Source organism: Eschscholzia californica, unplaced genomic scaffold (assembly GCF_041429995.1).
Source record: "Eschscholzia californica isolate CP2 unplaced genomic scaffold, dmEscCali1.0.p SCAF_3, whole genome shotgun sequence".
NCBI lineage: Eukaryota > Viridiplantae > Streptophyta > Magnoliopsida > Ranunculales > Papaveraceae > Eschscholzia > Eschscholzia californica.
Genome location: NW_028238420.1, coordinates 39,291,222 through 39,300,651, shown reverse-complemented (window position 1 = coordinate 39,300,651; position 9,430 = coordinate 39,291,222). Strand labels below are relative to the sequence as shown.

The 9,430-nt window shown below is 36.1% G+C and overlaps 1 protein-coding gene across 2 annotated transcripts; it reads left to right on the top strand.

Moving 5' to 3' along the window:
- The first annotated feature begins 2,738 nt into the window (after nucleotides 1-2,738).
- LOC147550168 (heavy metal-associated isoprenylated plant protein 3-like) lies at nucleotides 2,739-4,859 on the top strand. Of its 2 annotated transcripts, XM_086671844.1 has the most exons (5): nucleotides 2,739-2,875; nucleotides 2,966-3,143; nucleotides 3,365-3,594; nucleotides 3,729-3,816; nucleotides 3,954-4,859. In XM_086671844.1, the coding sequence occupies exons 1-5, from the start codon at nucleotides 2,855-2,857 to the stop codon at nucleotides 4,427-4,429; spliced, it is 993 nt and encodes a 330-aa protein (XP_086527970.1). In that variant the 5' UTR covers nucleotides 2,739-2,854; the 3' UTR covers nucleotides 4,430-4,859. The 2 variants fall into 2 exon arrangements, with proteins under 2 accessions (XP_086527970.1, XP_086527971.1); XM_086671845.1 differs by lacking the exon at nucleotides 2,739-2,875 and having other exon boundaries at nucleotides 2,937-3,143.
- Nucleotides 4,860-9,430: the final 4,571 nt, after the last annotated feature.

Below are 9,430 nucleotides of genomic sequence, written 5' to 3'. Positions count from 1 at the left end.
ACAGGTGAGATTTGTCTTGTACTTTAGAGCATTTGGTGTGTGAGTGTGACAACACTTGTTCTTTAGCTTAAAGTATTACAATCGATCAAGTGGAATCACCAAAGTCATCTTCACCATCATCACTCTCCTTTCCATACTACTACTTCTATTTATGTCCACTTATGTTTAATCCTCAGTGTGTGACATTGTCACATTTTAATTTCATTGGAGCAAAACCTATTTATTACTAACCTTGTATGTATAGGTATACTAAAATCTCTAGATTATATCCGTGTCGAAAATAACATGCAGATAATCAATGAGTGCATTTTGTCGAATAACATGTCACATGTAACATAAGAAAATCGTATTACTTGCTTGACGTACAAAAGAACAACGGTATAGATAGTGTCATCAATCCTTACAGAGCAAACTTTAAGTAAATATATTGGTTGTTCCACTTTCTTTTCAAATGGTTCTAAATTTTCCCCTCTTGTTCGAACCTATCTTCTTTTCCTCTCTATTGAGATAGTCGATTATTGCCTTATCTCTTATTAAAAAGGAGTCATTGACTCATTGTTTTGATTCTTGTTTTACTCCCCATGAACTGGCAGTTGCTACTAAGTTTGAAATTCCACCGGATTTGGTTGGATTTCGATTGATTCCATCAGCTCTGGGTTTACCCTCTATAGATAGATATCATTATTGTCAAAAATAGGAGTTTGGGGTGAAACCCCCATTTCTTACTGCTGGGCTCTGCTCATTTGAGCTTGCAAACTAAAGACATGTATGAATTTGTGAAAATCTTATATACTATGGTCTATGTATGAATTTGTGCAAATATATATGCAAACCTTTACGTACCTTAGGTTGGAAGTTGAAGCATAAAATAAATTTTGAACAATCTTTTGACAACACAAGTAATATTGACCAATTTTCTTAAGGTTAACTATTTTTACCTCCAATCTCTAACTAATAACTAACTAGTCATTTTGGCTTCTAATTGTGTGTCGACATTTTTTAGCCTCTATAATTGTGTGTGGGCTTCTAATTTTTCTTTTTTGACCCTCAAATTTTGTCCCACTTAACAAATTTGTCATTCTACTATTTTTTAACAAGTTTTTGTTTCTTCTCCATTTTCTTTTGAATGTATTACTTTTTCTTCTCTCTCCTCTTTCTCTCCGGCACCATTCACCATCTTCATCGGCTCATCCCCCTCACAACCTCTGTTATAAATTTAAAGAAAACAAAAAAAAAAAATAATTTACATAATTGTCATAAAGATCAAATTGGTTAGGGAGACAAGAATTAGGGGCTATAAAAGATATTCGGCACATATAGGGGGCCAAACAATTGGATACTAAAACAACTAGTTATTCACACACTTAAGCCCGAAATTAACCCATTTCCTTAAAACAAAAAATAGTTAGAAAAAAATATCATCACGAAGTATTTCTATTCAGACATTCATCGCATGGCATATCATAGAGACATAGGCTTCTTATATACCAAATCGAGGTTACAGACCTCACTTACCGCGTCATGAAGAAAGGCTTCTTATGTAGTATGTCTAGGAAAAGAAAAAAAATCATCCAACCTCGCTTTTGCCAGAACACAGAAATAAAGAGATTGATAAGAGAGTTAGGAGGCGAGAGAAAAAGAGAAAAAGATAACAGTGGTAGACGAAAGGTGGTGCTTGTTGTTATTGAGTGTTACTAGTGGTGATGATAAAGAGGCGGTAAAAATAGCTATTCGGATGTTGGGCTTTAAACAAAATCCGTAGTCTATATGAATCTTTTATTCTCCTAAACCAAATTTGTGCTCGGATGGTCGGATGGTGCGTGGCTGCGGTCCGGGCCGTGTGGTGGGGGGTGCGGGCCGTGCGCCCGCACAGGGCCCCCCACCACATGGGGCCTTACTGAGTTAATTTTATCTTACCTACATGCAACTTATACTTTTAAACAGATTTTCAACTAATTACTCCATTTAAGTAAATTAGCGCAGTGGACAAGTATGTCTGTTTTAGGAACCAGTGGGCAGTGGTTCGAAACCTCCTCGCCTCAATATTTAAGTTTTTTTTCCCTACTTCAATTTAGTAGTAAAGGACTTTCAAATTGCTAACAAATAACAATGATAAAAGAACACCAAAAATAAAATTGTCTTTGTAAATATAAATTCTCGTTTTTTTGCTTTGCTAATTCGATAATGTTTACAATAAAAAGTAAACAACATTTGCAATTTTGACGATTTTTTTTCAATTAATGAGTGTGTATTGTAAAAATTCTAGAAAAAAAGAAGACGATTTTCTATTTTGTTCTTTAGTAGTATTGATAGTGGATTGAAAAATAACGAAAAATCATCTCTAATTTATAAATTTTATTAGATTTTGTTTGTATGGTTATATGAATTTAAAGTTAATAAAAAACTAAATAAAAGATGAATTTTACGATCTATCTTTTTTTATAGTTAAATAATTCGGAATTCTTCATTATTTACCATGTAAGAACATTTATATTCAAAAAGACTGTGAGAACATTTAAATTTTATGGATTGTTGTATAAAGGGTCCCTATTAGAATTTGGCACTGGGCCTCTAAAATCTCAGGAACAGCCCTTGCTGCGGTCAAGACTTGGGGTGTCCATAAAATGTCATGTAACACAACTTGAGGAAACAAGTCATACTTTAATGACATCATGTATGATACCATCACCTGCATCACTCACATACATACTAACATGACCGCGATGGCGTGATACATTAGGACATCACTCTTTCTCTCTCTCTCTCACTCACTGGCTTCCCCTATTTATTCGAAATAACTACTCGTCTTCCGTTTCAGAAGTAGAAACTTACCAAAATAGAAGAATCTAGACAAATGGGAGAAGAAACTTTCAAGGTTTCTCCATCTTTAAACTTTTCTCCTTCATTTCTTCTACTAATTCCGTTATAATCTTTACTATCTTCTTCTCTCTCAATGTGTTTACAGAAAGACGGCGGAAAGAACAATAGTGATCAGAAGAAGAACGGCGGCGGCGAGAAGAATGAGAAAAAGAAAGATGAAGGAAAAAAGAAAGAAGATGGACCGATTACTATAATTTTGAAGATTGATATTCATTGTGAAGGTTGTGTCAAAAAAGTGAAGAAATCTATTCAATCCTTTCCAGGTAATTTTAATGAGAGTCAAAAACTTCATAATCCTATTTATTCCTCTCCCTTTTAAGCGATTTTATGCATTTTTTATCATATTTTACCGATATATTTGATCGGAAATCGTTTCCGTACTGTTACATTTTATTAATCAGATTTGGTTTCTATTCTCTGATTCTATACTGGCATTGTTAGTTTCTGATGCTGTTTCTTATTTTGTTTTATTGATTGATTGAAGGTGTTGAAGAAATAAAAGGTGAAATCACAACGAACAAGTTAACAGTGAAAGGAATAAAAGTTGATCCATTGAAACTTAAAGAGAGACTCGAACAGAAAACGAAGAAGAAAGTAGAACTTCTTTCTCCATTACCGAAGAAGGATAAGGAAGGCGGAGATAAGAAATCGGCAGAAAAGAAGAAAGAAGATAAGCCGGAAAAGAAAAAAACCGATGACAAGAAAGAGAAAGAGGTAAGATTATTCCGGCGTTTTTCACTATCATGCGCCATTGATAATCAGATTTCTTCCATTAATGGAATTGCTTGGCGCATTTTAGCCTAATTTTTGGTGTTTGATTCTGGTTTTGATTTGTGTTCTTGATTTAGCCTCAAACTACAACAGAAATTTTGAAGATGAAACTACATTGTGAAGGATGCATTAAAAAAATTCGCAAAATTGTATCAAAATATAAAGGCAAGTGATTTTCACGGATGAGATTTTATTTATAGATTTGTTTCCTCGAGATCTAAAAAAATGGATATATTTTTTGTTGTGAGGGTGTTTTCGTATTTTGTGTGGTATTGAATCAAAATCTGATTGGATTATTTCAGGTGTTCAAAACGTGGCAATTGACACACAGAAGGATTTAGTAACTGTGAAAGGGACAATGGACGTAAAAGCCCTTTTACCATTTCTTAAAGGAAAGTTGAAGAGGAACGTTGAGGTTTTACCGCCGAAGAAAGATGAAGGAGAGAAGAAAGATGGTGGTAATGGCGGAAAGAAAGGCAAAGGTGGTGGTGGTGGCGGCGGCGGAGAGAAGAAAGATGGTGGTGGAGATAATGAAAGTGGTGGCGACAAGAAAACCCATGATGGTGGAAAGAAAGAAGAATCTGGAAACGTGGATGGCGACAAGAAAAGTAGTGGGAAGGTAGAAGGACACAAACTGGAATACTGGGGACAAGGGTACGGGTACGGGTACGGGTACGGGTACGAACAAGGACAGAACGGGTATGGGTATAACGTTCAATACGTTCATGCACCACAGATTTTCAGTGACGAAAACCCTAATGCGTGCTCAATCATGTGAGGTTTTTTTTTATGAAGGCAATCATGTGAGGTTAAGAGGAAGAAAATGAAAAATGTAAATAAGAAGGCCTACTTGGAGAATCTTTTAGTGTTTTAGGAAGGTAGTTTGTTAATGTATACCATTAGAAAATGGGTACATGTTTTGAGAAATCTTTATATTTTGGGAGGGTAGTTTGAGTTTGTTGTTTGCTACTGAGCTTGATTAGTAATGAGAGAATGTTATTAATTATTGTTCTTAGTTATTTAATTAGGGGTATAGTTGTCATGGTTGTAAAGTTGTGGTGGTTAGTGGTGGAGATGGTAGACAAAGTAGTGGTCCTGAATCTGTGGTGGGTCAGTTACAGAGTGTTGTCATCAGTTTGATCGTGTTGGTTTCTTTGAACGTGGCCGTGCTTGGTGAAAACTTTTATTTTATTTTTTGTTGAAACTGGTGAAAACTTAAGTTGTCCTAATATTACTAGAAAATCCTCGTTGGTTCATTTATTTACATTCCTTTGAGATAAATGTGTGAGTTAAATTTTGTTCGTCTTTTTTTTTTGATGAGAAAGAACATTGCATTAAAAACAACAAGGCAAACAAACAAAGGTTTCTAATGTAAAGCAGTAATAAAAGAAGGAGCTACCTTCCAAATTTTTCTTTGACCATTGTGTCTTTACCATTTAGCTAGTGCGTCCCCCCTTGACATTGCATTCCCTCGGAACATGTGAGAAGATAATGTGAGTGAAATATTTTCTAAGGGTCATTGAGTGAAATATTTTCTAAGGGTCATTGAGTGAGTCAGGATTTTTTTAGATTGCCGGTGGATAGCTTCACTAGTGCCATTGATGAACTGGATCAGAGCTGCATTATCACTTTCTAGTTGTGCGTGGTTTATCTGAAGTTGAATGGCCCATAAAATACCAAGGTGAATCGCCATGCTCTCACATTCCTCCGCGTTTTGGCATCGAACTAAATCTGTCGCTGCTAATGATGAAGTTAGTTTCGCTATCATGTATTATGCATCCGACTCCTGCTGGTTCAATGAGTTTGGTGAATGAGGCGTCAACATTTAACTTAAGGAACGGCACCGAAGGAGGTCTCCATATTTGTTTTTCTTGTTTATCCCTGCATTTGTTAGCATTTGAAACATCTATTTTAAGTGGAGTAGTCGAGGAGTTGTTGATTCGTGAGATCATTTGTGTAGGTGTTTGTTTTTTTGACGAAAAACAGTTCTCACATCTGGCTTTCCAAATGAACCATAATATCTTTGCATATAGATTGATGGTGTCTTCCTCCAATGTTTTCCATTGTTTAATCCAATCATTGACTGTATTAATAGTCTCCGTTCATACCTGAAAATGGAACCAAATTGCTCGTGCAAAGGTGCAATGCAACATTACATGGTCCAGAGTTTCATTTTCGTCATAGTTAATGCACGCATAGGTATTTCCTATAAATTTACCAATTTTGTCTTTCACTGGTAGACGCATTTCCAGAGGAATAATTTTATCCGAGGTATGTTATTCATATTCCAAATAAAATACCAGTCGTTCTGATCGTGCATTGGTTCTACACTTCCTGTTCTGAGAAAATTATACATAGATTTAATAGAGAAATTACCTGATTTGGTGAGAGACCATCTCGGTTTGTCATCTTGGTCTGCCTGTAAGTTGATGCTAATTATTGAGCTGCAAATTTCACTATCAAAACAATTGTTAATAATATTCATATTCCATGTATTATTGGTAATTAGTTGAGAAACCCATTCAAGATTAGAACGCTCTGATTATGGAGGGGGGGGGGATGATTAAGGATCCAATAATCATGCCAGATGTTGACATGACTACCTTTGTTAATGTCCCAAAAGACCAGGCCAGCAACCTGATTGAAGTGTTTACTGATAGATTTCCAGGACCAGGAATGATTAGGCTTAGCGATAGATGGCTTAGGAGATTCAGGGAAGTATTTCCCTTTAAGAATGTTAACCCATATCGCCTGAGGGTTATTGAGCAGTCGCCAATTGATCTTGTTGAGAAAGGCCTGATTATCCGAGAGGGGAGGCGAAATCCTAATCCACCAAGTTTGCGAGGTTTGCAAATGGCAGACCAGTTGATCGTATGGAAAGTTTTGGATTTTCCCCACCAGAAAGTCCTTTGTAAGGACTCGATGCTAGTACATATGCCTTTGGGTATGGCAAAGCACTGCATTTGGTATCGGGAAACCGCCGCAACAATAGTCGATAAAACTATCGAACGACCAGCTTGGGAGAGGAGATTAGTTTGCCATTTGGCAAGTTTATTTTTGATTTGGGAGAGAATAGGTTGGAAGGCCTGCTTTTTATTCTTATTGATGAACAAATTGGTGCCGAGGTATTTATCTCCTGACGAAGATTGATGAACTTTGAGATCTCGGATAATCATACGTTTGAATTTAGGATGTGAGTTTTTAGAAAAGAAGATCGTGGATTTAGAGTAATTAATCATCTACCCGGAAGCTTCCCCGAACTCTTTCAAGATCTGCTTCAGTTAAAAAATATTCTCAAGCGAGTTCTGCACAAAAATGATACAATCATCTGCAAACAAAAGGTGATTGATAACAAGATCCGAGTTAGGAATAGGAAAACCAATAAACGACTGTTGATTGTTACGTTTCTCAAGAAGCCGACTAAGGCCTTCCATGGCAATGGCGAACAGGAATGGAGAGAGCGTGTCGCCTTGACGGATGCCTCGGCTAACGTCGAAAGTCAACCTCGGTCGACCATTAATAAGAACCGCCATAGAGCTAGTAGAGAGACACGTGTTAATCAAGTTTATCCACGTGGTGGAAAATCCCATCAACTGCATAATTTTGACCAGGAAATTCCACTCCACACGGTCAAATGCTTTGGACATATCTAGTTTAAGACCGAAATAGCTTTTGGGTCCCTTGATTTTCTTAAAAGAGTGGATGAGTTCTTGGCTAATGATGACATTATCAATGATTTGACGGCCGAGGACATAGGCTGCTTGAAACGGAGAGATAAGGTCTGGCAGAATACGTTTGAGGCGATTGGCCATGATTTTGGTAATGATCTTATAGGTAGTGTTGAGCAGGCTGATCGGTCTATAATCAGCCGGAGATTGAGGAGTTTTGATTTTGGGGAGAAGACAAATGTGAGTGTGACTAGAAAGCGGACCTATAGCGCAACAAGACCGGACCTATAGCCCAACAACTGCCCACTCAAACTGAAACAAGACCGGACCTATAGCCCAACAAGACAATGGCCTAAAGCCTAAGGGCTTTCTGGAGTTTATGTCAACACCTTGGAACCACATGGACTACCAAATGTTGAATGAAGAAAATGCAAGACAACTTATTCCCCCGCATGCTTTTCTGCCTTTTCATTTATATAATATCGACATATACTGATATATTGTATAACATATATTCCGATCTTCCAAGGTATATTCTTTATACACATTTTTTATTTGTGGTATTGGTTGTTTGGTTCAAGTTTTTCATTGGTTATGTGATGTACAGAAAATGATTTTTTATTTGTTGAACCAGAAAATGACTTAATAAATATATTTTCCCGTAGAGATTCCATCCAACTTGTATTTGATCTATTAAAACAGTTTAGTTGCTTGAAAAACTACTAACGTTGTATAAGAAATTAAAGAGTTTCTTGGTACGTTAAGATTCACATACAAAGGACTAAACTAATTAAATATGTTAATATTCCTCTTTTTTTACATATTTTCGAAGAGAAATTCGTAATTTTATTTGCAGATTTCTCTTATACCATCAATTTTTACAAATTCTAAACAAAAAAGAACATCTTATGTCTATCAAAAATCAAGTATTACAGGTGAGTTATGTAGTTTGGTTTCAGCAGTAAAAGAGTTGAACTTAGAAGACATTGTTATGTATTGAAGCATTTTTTATTGAGAGATTTTTGGACTTTGTCCACCCCAAAAGATATCTCAAGAGGGTAAGAGATTTTTCATTTTTCTCTCAATTATCAACTTACTCTTTGTCTCTTGCACAATCAATGAAGGATTATGCCAATAACCTCTTCATCCCACATTTTCACTTCAATAATTATTGGGCTTGTTATCTCTTATATAAGTGTTGGGTGTTATTGGAACTCCGAAAAGCGTGTTGGATGTTTTTAGCTCTCTCACCCAAAAAACTCCTTCTAAGTGATCAAATTTTTCTTGCTTATAAACATATTTATTCTATATTTTCATAATCAATTGGCAATGAGTGGAGAGGACCTAGACCTTATATTCTTAGTTGTCAGATACCCATTCTCCCATGTGTGACTATTCTCACACGTCCCCTCACATGTGACGTTCTTTGAGCCTAACACGTGCATTTTTTTGGGCGACATGGAGCACGTGTGGCTTTTAAGCCTATCATGTGTGGGCCTAACTCTGATATCATGTTAAGTTTGTGGTCATCCAACTCAAAACTAATTGACAATGAGTGAAGACAACCTAGACCTCATATTCTTGGTTGCTAGATACCCATTCTCCCATGTGGGACTATTCTCACACTTTGTCATGTTACTAGAGCGAGAAGGTGCACCACCAGTTATTGTGGTTATGTATGATGAATGTATGTATAATGAATGTATGTATGATGTGGGTAAATGTTTATATACATTAACTATTGGGGGATTTGTTGTTTGGACCCCCTTTCATATAATTGACTTGCTGTTTGGACTCCCTTTTTCCAGTGTTGCATTTTGGACTCCCTTTTGACGGAATCATCCGAGAATATTCCGTTTCTAAAGTCATATTTTAAATAATTCTCAGTTCACCCTTATATAATCAATATTACTCTTTGGACCCCCTAACTTATTTAACTTATCTTCTTCAATCTTTAACTCATCTTCTTCGTAACAAACTAATCCAAGAAGTATGACTAATGAGATAATGGTCTTGCCCCATTGATGTTTACTTCATTCATCAAAACAACTACAAAATAAATATCAAATTAGTTTTGTGTCCATCAAGAACTTGAGTATCTAAAATCAAAT

Excerpts from the sequence above, each read along its gene's own strand:
- LOC147550168 (XM_086671844.1), top strand. The coding sequence starts at position 2,855 with ATGGGAGAAGAAACTTTCAAG. Across the intron at positions 2,876-2,965 it reads TGGGAGAAGAAACTTTCAAG|AAAGACGGCGGAAAGAACAA; the intron begins GTTTCTCCATCT and ends ATGTGTTTACAG. Across the intron at positions 3,817-3,953 it reads AATTGTATCAAAATATAAAG|GTGTTCAAAACGTGGCAATT; the intron begins GCAAGTGATTTT and ends GGATTATTTCAG.